The sequence below is a fragment of the Hesperophylax consimilis genome, chromosome 18 (genome assembly GCF_061612785.1).
Source record: "Hesperophylax consimilis isolate HC1 chromosome 18, BYU_Hcon_1.0, whole genome shotgun sequence".
Classification (NCBI taxonomy): domain Eukaryota; kingdom Metazoa; phylum Arthropoda; class Insecta; order Trichoptera; family Limnephilidae; genus Hesperophylax; species Hesperophylax consimilis.
The window spans coordinates 18,329,765-18,351,769 of NC_142853.1; the positions used below are offsets into that span (position 1 = coordinate 18,329,765).

Below are 22,005 nucleotides of genomic sequence, written 5' to 3' on the forward strand. Positions count from 1 at the left end.
GACAGTGTTTTCCTTGCGAACACGGGAAGGTTTTAACGGTCTACACGATATAAGAATTGAGTGAAAAAATCGAAGTGAAGGTGGCAGATAATATATGAAAGGTTCTAGGGAGGGGAAGGGGGTTCTGGGTAGATCTCGGCAAATACTTACTTAGATACTCTAAAAAGTCGATAGGGAGAGATATCTAGACTAGGTACAGTGGAGGCCAACAAATACCTATGCATGTCAACTATCAACTTACGGTTAGGGAGGAAGAGATATTCTATTGAAAGAAATGATCCGCTTAAACATTCCGAATTCTAGTATCCGGTAAATTATGTGCTATCTACGGGGCGGCGTATGAAAATAGAAATTTTAGCTAGAAAAAATTAGATACAATATGGTTATAGTTCCTACTGGCGAGTAGACGGGTGACATAGATAATCGATTTCGAATTTAATACGAACCCTTAACGGTTTAGGGGCTTCTACATCCTGCCTACAGTTCCTGGACGCGGATTAATGTACATGTCGTCGATATCCCGACTGGACTGGTAATATAACGATTTTGGGTGAGTGATCTTGCATGAATATATATTTCCAGAACGTTAAAATTGCGACGAAGATGGGGCTGCAACTGATAAAATAGTATCACATTTAGAACTGTTTGCTTGCTTCTAACAGCTGTGTTTAGCACGAGGCCAATGACCCACTTATTTGTAAGCAGTTAGTGGCGACACACGACCCAAAAGGAAAAAAAGGGACCCCATAAATCACTCGACGCCCGTGCCTGAAGACAAAAGTCGTACATTCTACCGAGCTGGCAGCCGCGCAGAGGCACCTCGAATCAACATGGAAGCGACTAGCTGCAACCAACTCATGCTCAAAACAAATAAAAAAATAAAATTAATAATATTTGTATAACCTTATATGTTCACTAACAAATTCCTAAATACCTTTGGCCTCGGCTTAGAACTCACCGTTGGAGTATGTTGTCCGTAAGCTGTCTTGGGAAAGCACACAACTTCCTCGGCTCAGAAGATTTTCTACTTTCCTCATCACGCGATTTCGGGGCGTCAACGTTGTATGGAGAATCACGAAGAGTTCGGGAGGTCATCCCTTTTCGCGGAGCCGGGTCGGATGAGAGGACACGAGAAGGCAGTATGAAAATTAATGTCAAGTTGGAATGTTTGGGCCTTGGTTCGCTGCGAAGGCGTTTAATTGAACGGGCTCCAAGTCTTTCAAAATCGCGTGGAGGGGACGTCGGCGTGATGAACGAGGGTTCAAAATCGGAGGACGAACACATACTAAAGCGGGGTTTACCCGGAGGTTGATGCAACTCGACTGGAAAACCCTCGAGATCCTTTGCAGCAACCTTCGTGAGGTGGATAGTAGGCCTGGCGGCTAGTGGACGTTGAAAGCCTCACCAGAACAAACCTATTTGAAACATGCACGCGTTTAGCATCATGATAAGGGACGCAATGAAAATTCCCCTTTTACAGTCAGTAAAGTAGTCCGTTGGAGGAAGCGGGGCGGGGTGATTTGGGATATTCCAACAGGTGCATTATCTCTCCCTCTGACGTGAGCGGTCCGGAGGTGTCAAGGCGACTATAAGAAGAAGTTAGACCAGACCTCGGGGAAAGCCAGACACGTATTGGTTCTTGGGGTTTTGCATTTGGAAGAATAGCGACCATTTCATTTGGGGCAGTGAGGTGCCGACCCAGTTTGCAAAAAAAAAAAACCTTTTTTTCTCGTCATTTAATCCGTTCCCATCTCCTTTTCTCTCGTTTCCACTTCCATCCGCAACACCCAAAGTTTACTAACCACAGCTAAATCCATTTATCTAGTTTCAGTACATCGTTACAGAGGTCGACGAGAGAGTCCCAGTACTTATGCGGAAACAACACACTATTCAACGAAGGGTTTAATAGCCCGTACACAAGAGGGGGGGGGGGGGGTACGGTTCTATGTCACAATCTAGAATTTATAAACACGGGGACATTAGGTAAGGGCGGGGATACAAGGAAATTGTAAAGATATGATATAAGCTGTTAGGTCGATTAGTAATAGGGTCCAGTATTCGAAAGTTAGGTGAGACACGTACTCGTTCCTTGTAGAACTCGCTGAGGGTCGATGGACGTTTTCCCCACGCTTTGGCTAAAAAGAACCGGGAGTTACCACAGAAAGGAGACATTAAATACCTACCACCCCATAGCGGGGGGGCTTCGAATTAACAAATCACACAACGTGAAGTTAAGGGATTTATTGTAGATCAACCCCAAAGCGAAGGCCTTATTTTACTGTGTGTAATATCGCAGGGGCGGGGAATGTTCAGAGTTAGCTAGGCTCAGCACGATATCATTTTGCAAAAGCGAACTGAACGCTGGGGATAAAGAGGTATAAAAACCTCATTCAAGCGAGTTAGGACAATTAAGAGGTCGAGTCAACACAAGGCGAAACGTTTTTTTTTAATAATAATGTCATTGAATATGTAAAAGAAAAACTTAAACATCAAATTATTAGTTATAAAGTATTAAAAATACTTTCGAAAAGTTTATCGTAGTTCCTTATTATTTGTTGTTTGAGTTTGTCCACAGTCAAACAAATCAGAATCATGATATTTACAGAGGTCTGCCTTTAATTTTCCGTTGATATTTTAAAACAATACGCACCAGTTAATGGAACAACGTTCATCCCAACAAGTTTTGAAGGGATACTGCGTCAACTCCGTTATCCAAAACTCAATTCAACCTATTTTGGTTTCTTATCAAAACACCTCCAGTCTCCAATCATTGAATAACAAAACCGCAGTATACCCTTATTGTAGCTGCTTCGAAAGCTCCGATGTAATTTGAGTCGTCAATCCCGAGCCTAGGGGCTTGGGGCGAGGCAAGATGAAGATGATAATATATTAACAGGGTTTGCGTTCCACTCGGCAAATATCCAGGGAATTCCGTAAAGAGGAGAGTTGTTCTTCATAACTAGTACCTAGTACCTACACACTGCCAACGGTGCTAACGACAGTATGGCCATGTAATATGCAATAGCAGCCGAGGTACACATAATTATCTGCTGAAAAGGGAATTAATCCCACGTCTAATTTATTATAACCTGTGAGGAAATGAATTATTCTTTTCAGAGGAATAGTGAATAATTTCACTATCCCGCTTCTGTACCTATTTCTAACTTCTACGAGTAAATGGGGTTCTACGTAGAAAACTTTCTTTCTTAGTGTGAAATATTCAAAAACCTAAATTTTAATGATTTGTCAGTGTTGTAAACCTGGCTAGTTCGAATTTGAGCATTAAAAATGTAAGATATTTGTGAAAGTTATCTAGTAGAATATTTTTTTATGTGATTTTTTAAATATACAGGGTTTTCCAATAAGAGGTGTTTATTTATTTTATTTATTTATTTATTGGATGATTTTTATAGCGCCGCTTTTGCGAAATATCACCTCAGGGGCGCTGTATAGTTAATGCAGATATTACAAAAAATATATAAATATTACAAATTGAAATTGAAATAAAGTTAAATAAAATGAAGTACAGAAACAGGTGACACGGAGATGGAGAATCTGCTGCAAGAATCCTAGGTGGTGAGGAAACTGGACCAGCTGCTGCAGCGAGAGAGTCCACCGCGTCCACCAACAATGCCAGCACGAGGTTCGTCATCCTTCCAGGTATGTGTCTGCTGCTAATAGAGCGCTGACACAATGTCCTCTCATGGATTCCAGACCTTGGCAGCACCGCTGTGACATTCGACGAAGGTAGAGGATGGAGACTCTGCAGCAAGAATCCCAGGTGGTGAGGAAACTGGACCAGCTCCTGCAGCGAAAGAGTGCACCGCACCACCAACAGTGCCAGCACGAGGTTCGTCATCCGTCCAGGTATGTGTCTGCTGCTAATTAAGCGCTGTCACAGTATCCTCACATAGATAACAAACCCTGGCAGCACCCCTGTGACGTTCGGAAAGTCCATCTCCTTGTACACTTGTTTCTGGTGATTATGTTAGTGGTGCATTGTTCCGAAATAAAAGGCGGCGGACGGGATAATAAATCACCTTGGGCACTTGTTAGGGCTTTCAGAGTTTCCAAGAATAACATTGAAAACATCTGGCGTACCTACAATTACCGATTCTCGTCCCAAGTTCAACTTCAGCGAATTTAGAATATTTTTAGCACAATTTTCGATTATTGATTATTGATTTTTGTTTTTGTCTCTAGTCACATTACTATTAAGTTCTGATTACTAATTGGTAAGTTAATTTAAAATGTTGATTCACTGATTTTTAAAATAACTTCAAAGGGATGTTGCTTCGTTTCCCTTGAAAATACTAAAAAAACACAAAGCGGTTGGAGACGGCATGACGCGTCCAGCTGACACAAAGGGCTATTTTGAATATCCCGCTATTTCGGTAGATGTTACGTTTGAAACTGTCATTTTTTTAACATTCGACAAGTAGAAAATACGTTATTTATAAAAATTTAATAATACACGCCTCAACAACGCATTGAAATTATTAAAATTCACTTGAGTGAATCAAATACAAATCATCTTGAGTGATGAGGCCCATTTCAACCTCGGTGGATTCGTCAACAAGCAAAATTGTCGCATCTGGGGCTCGAAAAACCCAAGAGTTATTGTTGAAAAGCCTCTTTATCCTCAACGTGTGATTGTTTGGTGCGGTTTATGGTCCGGCGGAGTCATTGGACCTTATTTTTTCAAAAATGTGGCTGGAGCAACAGTTACAGTGAATGAATTGCGCTATTGAGAGATGATTAATGATTTTTAATGGCCAGAATTGGATAATATTGATCTGGACAGCGTTTACTTTCAACAAAATGGAGCTACGTGCCACACAAGCAACGATACCATTGATCTTTTACGATTGAATATCAAAATAATTCCTCTTACTGGAAAACCCTGTATAATAGCAAAAATAATTACTAAAACACTCGAAATACTTAATAATAAAAATGTTAATTTTGTTTCACCCTTTTTTGTAAATTGAACGGTAATATAATTTTAACATAGTAACAAGTAAATAAGTTTCTTTTTTGTATGTTTCTTTATTCATTGCATTGTTTGTTACATGCATTGAGGATTTTTCGACCACCATGCTAGGCACATGCCCGTTTTATGGTGGTCGATTATAATAAAATTGTACCTATCCATGTAGATCGAAGTTTTTTTTTTTCTTAAACCGTGAGCATCGGTGTGTCTGCAACCATGGACATCGGTGTGTCTGCAACCATGGACATCGGTGTGTCTTCAACCGTGGACATCGGTGTGTCTGCAACGGTTTTTTTTAAACCATAGTAAATTTGGTAGTATTTTTTGTAGGGATGTAAAGCGAGGAAAGTATTTTCAGAAGATATACGACGTGCAGTGGATGGAAAAAGTAGTTGAGGACGCCCATGAAAAAATACACAAAAATAATTATTGCACCCTATGTTAATAGAACACCCCATTCTGCGTCATTGTCAAATGTCAGAAGATAAAAGAATTTCTATAATTTTGAAAATATCAATCATTTTAAATTCTTTCCTATGACATGAATTACATCGGAGCTATAAACTCGTACCAGAAAGTACAAAGCATTGAGATAAATAAAAAATGTAGGAATTCTCTAAATCAAAATTCAGAACCGTACAAACTGAGCTTTCGTACTAAACGAGCTACCTACCTCTTTTAAATATCATATGATCCAAACTGAATATTTTGTGCAATGTTGTGTTTCTATTATTTTGCGATAAAAAGAGTTTTCAAGATGTTGCATTAGATTGTTAAATTAAGTCATTGAGGATTTCTAGGTAAGGGAACTCATGATAAACTTGCGATGTCCGTTCCATCACGAGCTGTGTAGATATTAAATAACCATCTGAAGGAAAAAAGTTGAATTTAATTATAAATTGTTCAATTTGAAAATGAGTGAGGAAAGTCAGGATTGACCAGGTTGTTATTTTATAAGTACGATAATACGACTGTAAAAATACAATAATTAAATTTTAAAAATGAAAAACCATTTAAATTTTTCGAGATCTTTATACAAAATATATATATTTACATATATGCGTAATGTACAGTATTAAAAAAATACAAATATAATATAATCGATCAAGACGTGTAAACTTTTAAAATTATTTAGCGACACCTCTTATCATACTTTAATATCATATAGTTTCCTAGTGTTAATAGTATCCGTAGCCCAGTCCATGTCCGAGATTATGTCCGTAGCCGACTCCGTACCCGCCGTGTCCGGCGTATCCTCCGTACCCGCCGTGTCCGGAGTAGCCGACTTGGTTGGCGTAGCTCACGGCAGGTGCGTGGTAGCCGTGTCCGGACACGTACGCTCCGTTCAATCCTGAAAAATTCATAAAAATGTATGATTGAAGAAATGAAGTTCTGGGACATACTGCGATTATTTACTACTCTGGAATGTGTAACATTTGTGAAAAACACAGCTAACTTAACGGAGGTTCTGAACATTACGCTCTCTGGATTCGGAATCGATGATCTTAATTGATGAGAAGTCGTGAGAGACGAATGGTATGTATAGAGATAATAGGGTGGGAAGTAAGAAAAGGTGTTGGATTACCACCAAAGCTGTACTGGATAGTGAAATACATTCATTTAGAATCTAAAGAAACGTTTGCAGAAAAAACAATTTCTGAAGTTAATAAAATACAATTTCTTTTCAATTCACTTTTCTTCGAATTCTAAAAGATAAGTAGTTTTATCATATGTCTCTAAAACCAGTTACTGTTATGATTCACTAACAACTAATGCAGTTCCTGTAAGTTACAAATGCATTGCAAGTGCATAATAAGTAATCTTCCCCATCAAAATACTGCTTGCATAATGCGACCATTCCACGAGATAGATGCTTGCACTTACGAGTGGCTTGAAATGTATGGGAGCTTGCTTCTTAATGTAACAGGTGTATTCTTTCAGTTTCTGTTACTTGAATTTTACAATTTCATTTATTAAGAAATTGCTGAATTAGTTTCCTTCCCTACAAATTCTCCCCATCTACTACTTATATCACATCTTAAAAGGTTTTATAATATAATAATATATAAAATCGAGAAGACCTTAAGTCAAAAAGGCATTAGTAATTTACCGTTTTAAGTCTATTGTATTGTATTTTAACTACGAACTTATACTGTTTTTTTTTTTCAATAATCCAATTCTTTTGTTTGATAGAGAAAAGGCTTTCGTATTGTTTTATGCTAGAGCTAAATAAATTTACTGTTTTATCACAAGTAAAAACGGTATACATATTTATAATACAGGCGAAGCATAGAAAATCAAATAATGTTTTTGCTAGATTAACTTCTATTATTTAAAATATTGAGTACCTGTTCATTTATATATTTTTTTTATTATTAAGTCGAAATAATGAAATATTTGAACGTGTCTAACAATATCGCAGCCTATTTGAGTAATGTAACCTTCATTAATGTTCTCAAAGTCATTTCTTTGTGATGTAAGTCAGTTGAAGCATATCGGCAAGTACAGATAACTTCAAGGTGTTTATTTGTGTATTTTTTTTTAAATATGCACAGTACAAATACCAACTCCAACCGACCAGAACTAAAATCCCTATAGACAGATGGATATTGAGACTGGCCGTATAAACATACCTCTTATAATGATAAAATTGCTGACGTTTATTTTAAAGCGATGTTTATTTTTCACTTTTTAACGATTAACATGAAAAATAGTGCATATTTTCGCTTATTTTTGTACTACTAGCTGTGAATTCTTTTTCTCTTATATCAAATTTTCTGTTTAAGAAAGTGTTGCTATAAATGTTTCGTTATGTTCGTAAGACGAAATTTGTAATTAAGAAAATAGTAGCATTGTAATTAATGCAAATTGTAGACAAGTAAATAATGTAACCACTGAACAAATTGGTTTACAAATAATTCCCGAGTTACTAATTACATGGGTTAAATTTAAGGCAATGTTGCAATGGTATCGTTTTCTTATGAAAGCTTCGCGCACCAAATAACAAAACTTCACTTTTTTTTAAACAAAGCACTCTTTCTCTCTTATAAACTGAATTTTGAGTTTTATCACTCTCACTCTCATAAATAAATCTTTTGTTCCTAAAACAATAGAAACATAAATTTTTTGAAGTCCTATCTTCATTATCGACAGTTGAATAAGTTTTTTAGAGCAAATTAATTGTGAAATTAATTTTATGTGCTGAAAATAGTTGTCTACATATAATTTTATTTATTTATTTACTTATCTATATTTATAATGTAATAAACATTTCAGAAAGAATACATGCAGAGCAAATTTCATGAAGAAAATCCTCAAAATTTTGAACATGTTGGAAAAACTGTTTTGTAAAAAAGCAGAGAGAAGAAAATATTTTATGAAAATTTCGAAAACGAATTAAGTTTTATCGAAAGGGAAGAATTTCATTTAAAAATCAAAAACAAAACATATTTAAGTTACGATTTGAAAAACAACAAGAGAATGATACTGTTTTTTTTTTAATTCGCTTTGAAAAAATTCAATCCATAAGACGTTAGTAAACTACTCTAAACATTTAGTATTATCTTCATATTAATGATAGTCAACCCTAATAAATAATAATTGATAAGCCGGGCTGCTGAGAAGGTGAAAACTTGCCTTCGTACGCTCGGGGTGAGGGTTAATCTCTAAAGCTTTAAATAACAACGTAAGCACAATTAATTACACCCCGAAAGCGTAGTGCAGGTAAATCTATTAGAATCCATATCCATAAATAATTAAAACTATCAAATGATATTATTTAGAAATATGGTTATATTAGATTGAATTAGAGGGAATTATTTCAAAGATATTGAAAAAAATAATAACAATTATTGAAAAAAATCAACCCGCAAAAAACCAACAGATGCGTTTGAAAAATTAAACACACTTATATATATATATATATATATATTTTTTTGTTTAACTGATGATTGGACCTTCCTGCCCGGATACTGGCTCTTAAGTGCTGTGCATGCTTTTAAAATGTTTTTGTTTTTGTTTTACTGAGGATTGGACCTTCCTCCCCAGTGGCTGGAGTCAACCGAGCTAAAAACTAGAGCAAATCAATATTTTGAGAACCGACAATTATTTCGTATATTAACTTCTGTAATGTCATCCAATTTCAGAGAAATTCGTATTTGTCCGCATGTGTACGCGTAGCCACCAATAAATTGCATTATTATCAACAACGAGTATATCTGCCAAGTTGCAGCTCGATCGGTTGTCAGGAAATGAGTTCATTTGTCATTGGGCACACTAATAAAAAACAACGTGTGCTATTGTTCAATTTTACCAAAGATACAAAGGATACGGTATAAGATTATAATAAACATGTATCGCATTTTTCAAATTCCATCCGAACAAAAACACAAACTAGATATTATATGAATAATTTTATGCAAAAATCTGAGTGAAATGTTCATAATTATCTTCGTCGTTAATTATTCTTCACTGTCGAGCGGAAAAAAAATTAATGGCGTTTCTATGAGAGGTTAATTAAACCCGCGCAATTTTGACGACGCGATAAAATCAAAGTTAGTTAAGTACCAATTAGGACAATTATTTAATAAGTTGTCTGTCTGGAGAGTCGTAATACCTGGAATTACGTCGGCGTAATAATACTAACCATTATTATTAAAGTTAATTTTAAGGAATGCTTAAGTTCATAACGTCTTTTTAGTTTGCGATCAGTGATCTCTTTCGCGTTTCTAAGCTTGTGTGATAAATGTTAATTATTATTATTTCCTATTTTTTTTTCAATCATTTTTGTGCGTAGTTTCAACTAGTATCTTGAATCAGGTGTTATTGTGATACTGACACAATTATTTTATTATTCATTGAAGACAAATGTGGAACAGAAAAAACAGAAAAGGATTCGGTCGCATCCATATCGCATCATAAAACCAACTTGAAAATTGTGACCTATATTTTAAACGTCATATTTGTACTGTTCTACAAGCCAAACATGTGTATATTCTTGGTAAACCTTATACTGTAGGTAATAGGCATTAATCGCTTGACAAACGGAGTTTAGAAACGTTCGATTTCAAGCACAAAACTGGTTTTCATTTATTTTGTAAATAATTTTATAAGAAAGTAAAAAAGTTTATCAAGTGAAACTGTCACAGATAATCTTAGCTATAATACTGTATTTTTTTTTGTAAAGTTGTTTCCTATACGCGTTCATACATTTCTATTAAAAAAATATATTTTTTTAATAGTTTTTGAATAATTTATTTTTTATTTGTATTCTACTGAAGCGAAACGATAGGAAAACCTTCAATTTATCTAAAGAAGCATATTTTTTTGGTATTCATAATGTACACCAATTTGTTATAAACGTTAATCAAAATAGTGATACTGATATTATCGGTAGATTCTTCCCGAAATAAATTTAATCTAAATAGTCTCTTGGATAAATATATCCTCTTTTTATTTTAAAGTGCGATATCTATTGACTTTTCTGTAAGTCCAGGATGAATAAATTTTTATTTTTGTAATAACGTAATGAGGGAAACCTCAAATTGTAATATTTAATCGTTGAAGATAATATTTTCAATTCCTAGCGTATCAATATCAATGTAACCGAATATTTTTCTGATTTTCGTATTTCAAATGTTCATTTGAGAGTCTCTAATATTGTCTCCAATGATTAAATATTACAATATGAAGTTTTACTCATTAATTTATTCAAAAAAATAAAACTAAACAGCTTTTTGTCATTTATATTACAAAATAGAAGACGTTTTAGATTTAAAAAAATAATCGAGCTATTTAAGTGAAACTATTAATATTATAGGCACAAAAGACTCTTTGGGGGTAAAATATACATTCGCAAATGCGATGGGGTTTTGAATACCTACTGAATTATGTATTAGGAGATTATGAATTACAGAAGGTATGTTAATTCTTTTGACATGTAGAACGTAATAGCGTCAAAGTATCTCGTACACTACTTCTGTAAGTGTGTGTTTAATAGTTGAAGTAAGTTCATACAAAATGATCTCATCCTACATATTTCAAAGGGTTTATGAACACACTTCAAAATTATTACCATTATCATGTACTTTCTTGAATTTGCCGCTTAATGTGTTCATAAATTATATACTTTCGTCTGTAATGAGTTCTTTTATTTTATTTTATTTTATTTGGGATACCAACAGTTTACATCAATAACAGCATAATAATAATTTAGTTACAGTAAATAAACCATTTACAGGTTTCCACATAGGTATTATATACAAGTGTAGTGATTCCGTTCTTGAGTATTTGGATGTGGCGTTCTTTGGTAACATATTTAAAGGTAAAATGCTAGTGGTTGGATGAAGTTCTATATTAGATTTAAGGGGTTTTGGAGAATGACTGTTCATTGGAATACCTATATAAATATTTACTCGTATGCATGATACCTTTACATGATACCTTTCCTCACCTGAAATGAAATAATTGACTATTTGTTCAAGAAAGTATATCGGTGTTTGAAAATGTTTGCTCTATTTCACGTGAAGTAATGAAAAATCGACCTTACTTCGGGCATACAGATACTTCCACAAACACTGCTAACGGTTTTTCTGTTCAGTGTATTTAGGCTTGATGACTAAAGATAATTTAATGATAAATTGACTCGAAGGATACTTATTACCGTAAACATATCAGATTACAAGGGGAATCCATATAATACATTATTTTGAATTTTAACCATATTAAAATTATTATTAACGATTATTTGATAATGTAAGCCACACCGGGTAATTTAACCTTGTCAAGACAATTATTTAACAATATTATAAAATATATGAAATAAATTTAATTAAATTAAATAAAGTTAAATCTCTAAACAGTGTAAATTAAAGTCGCTATACGCATCTGTCTGTTTTGCGCGCTTAATTATTCTATACTGTGTAATGGATTTTGATCATCATTTCGAAAATTTCTTCCGAAAGGTTTACATATATGATATATGCATGTTATTTTTACATAAAGAAGATAAAAGTCGGTGTTTTATGTTTTAAGTAGAAAAAAAATATTTTTTCGGGCGCTTTAATTTTATTTTATAAGTGGAAAGCCATTAGTACACATGAATATGTTAAAGTCAATCTGCATTCTATGAAAGATAAACCAATTCTGTTGTGTAAATAAAATAACTCGAGTATATTAATCCCGTGGATATTCCATATATTTGTTTCCAATGGGGCCATTTCGTAGGTCACATATTTTATCGAACCTCAAAGCAACCTTCTCTCCCGTAAGCGATATATTTGTGAAATCGACCGGGACCGCGGTATTGGAGAAATATTGCATGCAATATTAATAAGTTTCCCATACATTAAATATCACATCCGTAACCCTCGGTACGGAATGCGCTTGGAATTGAGGTAGGACACAGGATATGGGACATGTCTCAGTTGGTCGATGAACATAGGACATTATTCGTCGGGCTAGAAACATACCGCAGTGTCTATGATATTAAATATGTGTTTTAAATTATTTATACATCTCACTAGAGTAATAATAATAATAATAATAAGCCTTTTATTCTGAACTTCTGTTAGGTATATTAATATTAGAAATGTTTTGTTTGTTATAATATGTCCCGAAGCACAGTTTGCCTCTTGGCATAGGCCTCCTCTAACAATTTCCATTGGGACCTGTTCTCGTATTTAAAGTTGAAATATTGAGTATTTTGTTTCTTCTTGTTGTTAGAGGGTTCATTTCTCTTAAATTAATAGATTTTTATTCCCAGCCTACTAGTTCTACAGTTGCACTGACCGAAAGATTTATACGCCAATCAAATTGTGTTTGATTTTTTTTTTGTATTGTTATAGAAAACTGTAAGGTAATGATTTTATTTATGTCGTAAATACCATGAGCTAGTGGGACTACTGCATCCATTTTTTTTGCTGTAGGAATTAGTGAGGGGATGTACCTAGCTATGGTCATTAAACACGGCTAAAGCAATTTCAAATAACGATTCAGTTCTGGTCGTTTTTCATCATTCTAAACGTAACCAATTTTGTTAAAATTCTTTATCAATGTGATATAATAATATACTGAAACAATATTATTACAAAGTCACTTGAATTTCAAAATATCACCGCCAAGATATTAAATTAATTTATTACTAGCGAGGAGATCTAATCATATACCCATCACTAGACGACTCGAATCAATTGTTTGCCGTCTTGTATTTTTCGAGTGCAAATGATTAGACCAAAAATTGCTAAAAATACCCTCTTAATATTTTTAATAAATATCAAACTAAAATCGTCAAATTCTTTGAATTAATTATTCACATGATAATTTTTCTTGGTTCTTTCGGGAGTTCATGCAAGTACGGAGTAAGGAGATGTTGTCCCCTGGGAATACATTAGGATGAAATATTAATTAGCCAAGCTCACCACCATATCCTCCGTGGTACCCGCCGTAGCCCAGACCGCCGTATCCGTGACCCAAACCATGGGTAGTGGCGTAGCTTACTTTAGACACGGCCACGGGGGTTGCGATTCCATGACCTGTAATAATTAAAACAAACATTAATCGAATGCATAAATGTAATTAGTTAATAACCATAGTTTAAATTTGGTACATGTTAATTCGATATAGAACAGTGACATTTTATGAATAAGCGATAGATGTCACCTTTAAACTACGAAAAGATAAGTTTTTTATGATATAAGACTTATTATTTATTGTAGGTTAATTGGGTTTGTAAAATAAGGTTACAAAGGTTCCAATGTAGTTGAAAAACAAGATAGACCGCTATTTCGGTAGATGTTACTTTTGAAGCTGTCATTTTTTAACATTTGACAAGTAGAAACTACGCCATTAATAAAAATGTAACGATACACGCTTCAACAACGCATTGAAATTATTAAAATTCACTTGAGTGAATCAAATGCAAATCATCCTGAGTGATGAGGCCCATTTCCACCTCTGTGGCTTCGTCAATAAGCAAAATTGTCGCACCTGGGGCTCGGAAATCCCAAGAGTTATTATTGAAAAGCCTCTCTATCCTCAACGTGTGACTGTTTGGTGCGGTTCATGGTCCGGCGGAGTCATTGGACCTTACTTTTTCGAAAATGAGGAGCAACAGTTACAGTGAATGGATTGCGCTATCGAGAGATGATTAATGATTTTGTGTGGCCGGAATTGGATGGTGTTGATCTGGACAGCGTTTACTTTCAACAAGACGGCGCTACGTCCCACACAAGCAACGAAACCATTGATCTTTTACGATTAAATATCAAAATAACACCTCTTATAAGAAATTTGGTAGTTAGGTACTACCAGATTTCGCATGACAATCAACACAATTTTTTCGAAAATAAATTATTTTTTTAATGTTTTTGTTCAATGGATCGATCTATGCTCTATAGATCGTGGTGGAAATCTTGATGCAAACTGAAAACTTGAGTACTTTAAAAAAGTTTTATTTTTAATAGTAGGTACCTTTTTAGCATTTTACTAACCTTTTTTTGTTTGTTTTTCCAACAGTGCGTGCGGGATATCTATGATATTATAATCACTAACAATCGCAACACGCATTGCAAAATCGGATACAAACGACGATGTTTATATTTTTCACAAGCGTGGGATTTCCGCAGTGACAATATCCTTAGTTAAATCAATGACTTAATGTAATTTAAGCACTATATAATCATGGGAACCGCTAAGCGATTCTATGATTTCGTATTAAGCCGTTAATTAGAATTAGATAATAGTAATTAATTGTTGCGTCTACTAATAACGATTTACTACCAGCTTTTGAATTATTTTGTCGATTCTGAAGAATTTGAGTTTTGATAAACGGTTTTTGAAATGAAAAAAAAAAAACATTTCGAGTGAGCAAAAAACAAAATACCTCAAACACGGTTCATGAATATTTATTTGTTTATTACTATCTACTAATCATCACTGTCGATCATTTGAAATATCTGTAGGTATCGTAAAAAAATTGTGTCTAGTTTATTTTTGTCTGAAATTTAACAATTTTTTCTAAGCTAAGAAAATTACTATAAACGAGGTATAAAAATATTTGCAGCTACCTAAAGATTCATGACAGAAAGAGTTGTGGATTTTTCATGTAAAAATTCCTCTTTCGAGAGAATCTGCTCATAATTATTTTGTTTTGATTAATAAAATAAAATATTTATTTGGAAACAACAGTAATTTATTTAAAAAGCCAAATAATTTGAGAGCACCTGGCGTATAGTGTCTTTCAAAGACAGGAATTGATTGAATTTTTCAAATACATGCATAAATGCATTGTAAATTTTACATCAATTCACAGACGGACTACCATTTCAAATGTTCATTTAACAATGATTATAAAATTAGCTACGAACCACATCTAAATAAGAAGAAAATCCAGACACTCGTAATTGGTAGACAATTGGTAACAATGAACATTGTTTATTAATTTAAGTCCGACAAAGCATCGAATTGATTGAAATTTTTTATCAATTCGCGTGGCCAATGATTGGCGTTGTGTATTTGTATTTGCAGAAATGAAGATAAAGCTAATACTTAATAGAAATTTTAACAAAAGCCTTTTGAAAAGTTGACTTCATCAAATAATAAGATGCCGAAATTAAATCATTATTTTGAAGTATTGTTAGGATCCGATCCACTTATTTCTTTTTCCAATATAAGTTCAATCTTAATCACAAGAATTATTGTTTGATCAAACTATTGTTTGTACTATGGTTTTCAATATAATTATTTTTGGCTCTTCTGCAAGATTACCTAGGCAGCCGTCTCGATTTCACAAAAGTTACACGTTCTTCATTAGTTGTATCTCCATTTCTAAAGCCCAGACTCCATGGGCCTACATGTCGCCTGAAATTCACTTTTAAAATAATAATTCAATTAATTTTTAACGTTCATAATCATTTACTTATAGAAATTTTAAATGTTTATTTATCATAAATATTTCTGTAATGAAGTTTATTAAAATTGATGATAAATAATTCGCGTAGTATTACACTCATATGAAATATATAATCATGGGAATAATGCAAAATTTAACATGATTATTTATGATCCCCACGGTTCAAGATAGCAAATATCATGGCATCAAATAATGTTCCCGCTTTACTTACAACATCAACTAGATTTATTTGGCATTAAAAATTTATAAAATTTTGTTGAAAGCTGATGAAAGATTTTTCCAGATCTTTAGTCTAAGAAACAGATCTATGCAATTAAAAAAATATATACAAAACGCAAACATAACTTTTTTTTTTCAAATAGCTAGTTCTTTTGTAATCTTTTATACGTTATACGAAACTAGAAAATACATTTAGTTAACCACAACAGAAAAAAAAATAAAAAGAGTTTTATGAAGACGTGTCATTTGGTGTAAGATATAGTATTTTTACCTAAAGTGGTTACATGAACTAAAAATAATATATTTTTATGATACAGGAATCATGGAAAACTATTTCATTAAAGTCGGTGGATAGGTATGTTTTTGGTCAATAAAACTAAGCATTTATTGTAGAGTTAAATTTAAGTTTTTTTTCCTCTTGTCTTGTTTCCATATAAATTGTGCACGACGGAAAGAAGAATGAATCGTGTCAATTTAGCGGCAAATTCGAATTTGTACGTGCGCCAAGGTCGCATAGATTTTTCGTCGCTTCGTAATGAATATATGTGGAGAGCACGTGCCGGTGGGAATGGCACGCTTTCACACGTGGGAAGGCTGTTTTTTTTATATTGTTTCACTGTGATAATACCTATGTATGTCGCAGAATATAATACAAAATCGGTACATATGTAATAAATTATTTGGATGGCACGTTGGAACACGATTTTTTGTGTGTTGTTGTGTCGTTTGTTGATTATATTCAAGGAGTAAGGATACTTACGTAATTTTCGTCCGGCTTCGTTCTAGTTTTAACACGTTTTTTTTATTTCTTACAGATCAATTAAACATCACGACATTTTACGTTATAAATTTATTTCATACAGTTCGTCACAAAAATAATACGGCGAGCGATAAGTACCTAGTTAATTAATTAATAAAGCGTTAACCTACTTTCTAACGTTGTTTTTCATCGATGTTTGTTAATAATAATAATAATAATAATAATTGGATAATTTGTAGAGCGCCGTTTTTGTGAAAAATCACCTCAAGGGCGCTGTACAGTTTATTTCCTAGGATCTACATTTGTTATTTAGACCAACTGTGCCAGCACGAGGTTAGTCATCCGTTCAGGTATGTGTCTGCCGCCAATATAGCGCTGACATGTGTCTGCTGCCAATAAAGAGCGCCGACACAACATCCTCACATAGACAACAAACCTTGGCAGCACCGCTGTGACGCTCGACAAAGACAGAAGATGGAGACTCTGCTGCAAGAGTCCTAGGTAGCGAAGGAACTGTACCAGCTGCTGCAGGGAGAGAGACTACCCCGTCCACCAACTGTGCCAGCACGAGGCTCGTCATCCGGTCAGGCATGTGTCCGCCGCTAATATAGCGCTGACATGTGTCTGCTGCCAATAAAGAGCGCCGACACAATATCCTTACATAGATAAAAGACCTTGGCAGCACCGCTGTGCAAAATCACCTCATCCTAGTCTACCCTAGTCTCTCCAGTCACCTCCCAGCCTTTCATGCCACCTAGTGCATCCTCTCGACCCTTTCAGACTCCTTCCTGGCTCCAATACCTAAATAAAATCCAGCAAAAAAAATAAAAAAATAAAATTCTTTCTATTGTCGTGATCCGACGATTTCACACCTCTGTCTCAGACCCTTAGGGCTCGCTTATCGCAGGCTATCATAAACAAAATCTTGAACCAAAGTCAAAGTGAAGTTTATGTGTGTCATCTGTAACAAAATACATAAACAAAAACAGAAAATAAAAACAAAATATGGCTTATCTGTCCTCCAAGCAGACATCCTCGGTTGAAAAGGTCCCGTAAATCCCGACACCACTTGACACTTGAGTCAGGTATAAAATCTTCGACTGCACTGAGAATCTTTGTTCTAGGTTCACTTTCAAAATTTAATCGGTTTAAAATGCTATAATAATTGCAAATTCCGGCTAAACGGTAGAAGTTACGCGCATTTCGTGAAATAAGAAGGTAAGCACTATATAAAACACGGATGCTGAACATTTTTCAGTGATCTCTTAACAAAGGAAACGTCAGTTAACATTAAACAAAATGGTAAGTACTGATCTCAACGGAGTGAACATAATAGGTACCTAATTATTATTGCAATCTAGTCATAATGTTTACAACACCACGAAAGGAAATGATAAATATATATTTTTTTAAATAATTTACTAGAATATGCAGCTGTGATAATTTGCAAAATATGCATATCTATGGATGGAACGTTGGTATAAAAAATGATCATCGTCGAAGAAGTAGAAACGATTATCGTTTTGTTTTTGTAGTCAATCATATAGTTTATTATTGTATTGTCTTTTTACAGATTTAGTATAGGTATCGATTTTGTATTTCGGATAGCATAGGGTAGAGCGTAAACACGTACCTACTCAGATATACCATAGAGGGTATAGAAATTATTATTTTGTCGCATTTCCGACGTTATGGCATGCCACAAGTAAGGTCCACCGCCAGCATCACTTTGATTCACGACTTGATTAGAATTTTAATTACTTATTCGAATAGGGCTATAACATCTGTCCCATCATCTGTAATAAAAATACACAAAAGAATCGGGAAAATATGCGTACATCGGCACATCTCAAAGCTTTTCGAATAATAACACACATAAAGAAATAAACATTGACAATTTTTAATTAAAGAAATAACAATACTTAGTACCTACATACCCTGTAATCAATGTATATGCTCTCTTAGTTTTAATTGATACATAAATAAATTCTTAGAGTTTCAATCCTCCAGGCACAAATTATATACATTTTTTTAACAAATAATTATAAGCAATAATTAGTCATCCGAAATACTAATACAAATTGAAAATATTTCCCGAGTAAAAATAAATGCCGCCAACGGGAATACGTGAATTTTATGCTATGCATAAAACCCTGTCTTATAAACGTTAGTTTATCATAAAAAAAATAATACTTTTTTTAACATACAATGAGCGGAAAATAACAAAATAAATTTACAAATAAGAAAAAAGCTTTCTACAATGATGACATAATGATAACTACATAATATCTCATATTGTCTTATACGGAGGACGAATCACATTTAGGAAAGTCAATTCTGATAAAAAAAAATCTTTCTACTCGACGTACTAAATCCCGTATCTAAATTTCGAACAATTAGTTAATGTTAATTAAGTGTTAATCTCAAGTGACCTACCAGGTAAGTATGATACTGTACATTATCTCCATATATAGTTAGTAATAACATAGATCATTGTAGAAATGAATTATATATTATCCAAATGTTAATATTATTATATGATAAGTGAAAAATTTCATAACATTCACTAAATGACAAAAATGTGTATCATGTTATTCGCGACATTTCTGCGGGACGAGTAGTTCGCAACAATCCTCGGAGCATCGGAGTTTTCACCATCCACAACATTCCGAGTGTGCACCAACCGCGTCGCGTTGCGGTCATTGATAGGTTCTAGAATGCAAATCAGCTTGTTTTCTTTTGACATCCCTTTCCTCAGATTTTTGTAACAATTTCACAATAAAACGTTGAATTATTGGATTACTTCGCTATCCCAATTATTGCCCGATACACTAGGTTATCTATTTCGTTCATTACAGTTTCTCGCATACTATCCCCCATCTTCCTTAACTTCTTCGTTATTTTCAAGATTCCGTAGAAATATTATTTTATAATCTAGAGTAATGAAAATTAATCTTTTTTAAATACTGAAGACAATATTAGTGATTTTTTCAAACGAAAATCTAAACAGAAAAATCAGAAAAGGAAACGGTCACATCTGGGACTCGAACCCAGGACCCTTGTCTTTGTCAAGACAAGGGTCCTGGGTTCGAGTCCCAGATGTGACCGTTTCCTTTTCTGATTTTTCTGTTTCAGATTTTCGTTTGAAAAAATCACTAATATTGTCTTCAGTATTTAAATATTATAATTTGAGGTTCTACTCAATAAGTTATTCCGAAAAATAATAATTAATCTTTTTTGTTTATGTAAAGCAGAAAACCATCGAATGATAGGTACTACGTGACGAAAATTTATCATTTTACATTTAATTTGACTTTGATTTGGGAACCTTTAGAAATCTTTTACTATTTTAATAAACATCCAAATACCTTATTATATTTAATAATAAACTAATGTTTATAAGACGAGGTTTGTATGCATAGCACAAAGGATAATAAATAATTATAAGCAATAATTATTTGGCGGGTTGTAAATAAGCCGACGTGGCTCAGTGGTCCAGAGTGTCTGACCGGACGTCAGAAGGCACGGGTTCAATTCACGTCGGCGGTATTTATCTTTACTCTGCAGATATTTTCAATTTGTATTGATTTTGCAGGCGACTAATTATTGCTTATAATAATTTATTAGCTAAGTACCTGCTATTTAAATTTTGTGTCGAGTTTTTTTATTGGCATTATAAGAAGATTAACGTTGGGCTGTATAATTCTGAAGATAATATTAAATAGAAATTCATTTTATTGGCATCATATTGAACTCTTTTGCTGGGTCTCCCAATTCCCTCCCCCTTTCCCCATCATACCATTGGGTATTGGATACCTTTGATAACGATACTCATTTTAATCATAAAAAAGGTACAGAAAAAAATGCCGGAATGTAATTTAATTCAGTAACAACAAGCTTACAAATTTGATGTGGTAGTACACACACATTTTTAGAATCAACTTTACCAATCATTCTCGAAGATGTAAACAGCTAAAAAAATTCCTTTAGGTTTTAAATTACCTTATTTCTTAGCCCTAATTGTGTAAGATAATTTCAAAGTCTTACATTACATAATAGTACCCCAGTATCAAAAAGTTTGTTTATAATAACTTTTCTCGAGGTTAAGTAAAATGGTTGAGTATCCTTATGTTTTTTTAAGTATTGTTTTTTTTTAGAATTCTCCGTTAAAGTCGTATCAATACCCACCAAATGTACTTACAAAAATTTTAATTGCATTTGTATCAAATTTTTTCACCTTTAAAAATGTACGATATAAATAACGTTCTAGAAAACAGCACATTCTCAGTATTATTCTGAGGGGTTCGAAATGGGTATAAATTGACTAATATCTGCTAAAGAACTTTAAACGAGTTCCTTATTAATCAAATTACGCCATATGAAAAAAATTTGATGGTTTTTGGCTTATAGACTTTACATTGGTACATAATTTTCCCAATCGGTAGTACAATAGACAGTTAAAACTTCAATGAACAAAGAAAACTTATCGCGACACAGACACTACTGCAGTTTCAGAATAAGGCTTTACGATAGTACTATATATATAATAATAACAGAACAAATAAAATATTATAAACTAATAAATAACTTACTGTAGCCGCTGTATCCATCATAGAGTCCATCATAGATTCCTCCGTACGCCACTCCACCGTGTCCTAGTCCGCCATATCCCACGCTGCCGTATCCCAGACCGTCGTACACCAACCCGGCGTGGCCCACAGTCCCGTACCCCAACCCGGCGTGGCCCACGGTCCCGTACCCCAACCCGGCGTGGCCCACGGTCCCGTATCCCAACCCGGCGTGGCCCACGCCCCCGTAGCCCAGCCCGCCATATCCCAGCGTGGCTAGACCACGCTTCTCCGTCTTCTTGGCTACTTCTTCACTGGCTGCCATTGCGGCGAGGGAGATGAAGACAATCTAGATTAAAAAAATAACCAATGTTTACAAGATGGATAAAAACCGACGGTTTTAAAGTTTAAAGCTAAATTATTATTCATAGGTTCCCAACATTCCTATTCTTCATATCCATCATCTTCCCACTCCCTTCAGTCACTGTGACTTCATATATTGAGACAGTGGGAATCATTGTGCAGTATCTACATAAACACAATAAAAATTATTGTT

The 22,005-nt window shown here is 34.1% G+C and overlaps 1 protein-coding gene across 1 annotated transcript; it reads right to left on the reverse strand.

Moving 5' to 3' along the window:
- Window positions 1–6,061: 6,061 nt before the first annotated feature.
- LOC149415457 (uncharacterized) lies at window positions 6,062–21,783 on the reverse strand. Its single transcript, XM_089642595.1, has 3 exons — window positions 21,474–21,783; window positions 13,411–13,524; window positions 6,062–6,344 (listed from the first exon to the last, which is right to left on the reverse strand). The coding sequence occupies exons 1-3, from the start codon at window positions 21,772–21,774 to the stop codon at window positions 6,172–6,174; spliced, it is 588 nt and encodes a 195-aa protein (XP_089498721.1). The 5' UTR covers window positions 21,775–21,783; the 3' UTR covers window positions 6,062–6,171.
- Window positions 21,784–22,005: the final 222 nt, after the last annotated feature.

Excerpts from the sequence above, each read along its gene's own strand:
- LOC149415457 (XM_089642595.1), bottom strand. The coding sequence starts at position 21,774 with ATGGCAGCCAGTGAAGAAGTAGCCAAGAAGACGGAGAAGCGTGGTCTA. Across the intron at positions 13,525-21,473 it reads TGATGGATACAGCGGCTACA|GTCATGGAATCGCAACCCCC; the intron begins GTAAGTTATTTA and ends TAATTATTACAG. Across the intron at positions 6,345-13,410 it reads GTACCACGGAGGATATGGTG|GATTGAACGGAGCGTACGTG; the intron begins GTGAGCTTGGCT and ends TGAATTTTTCAG.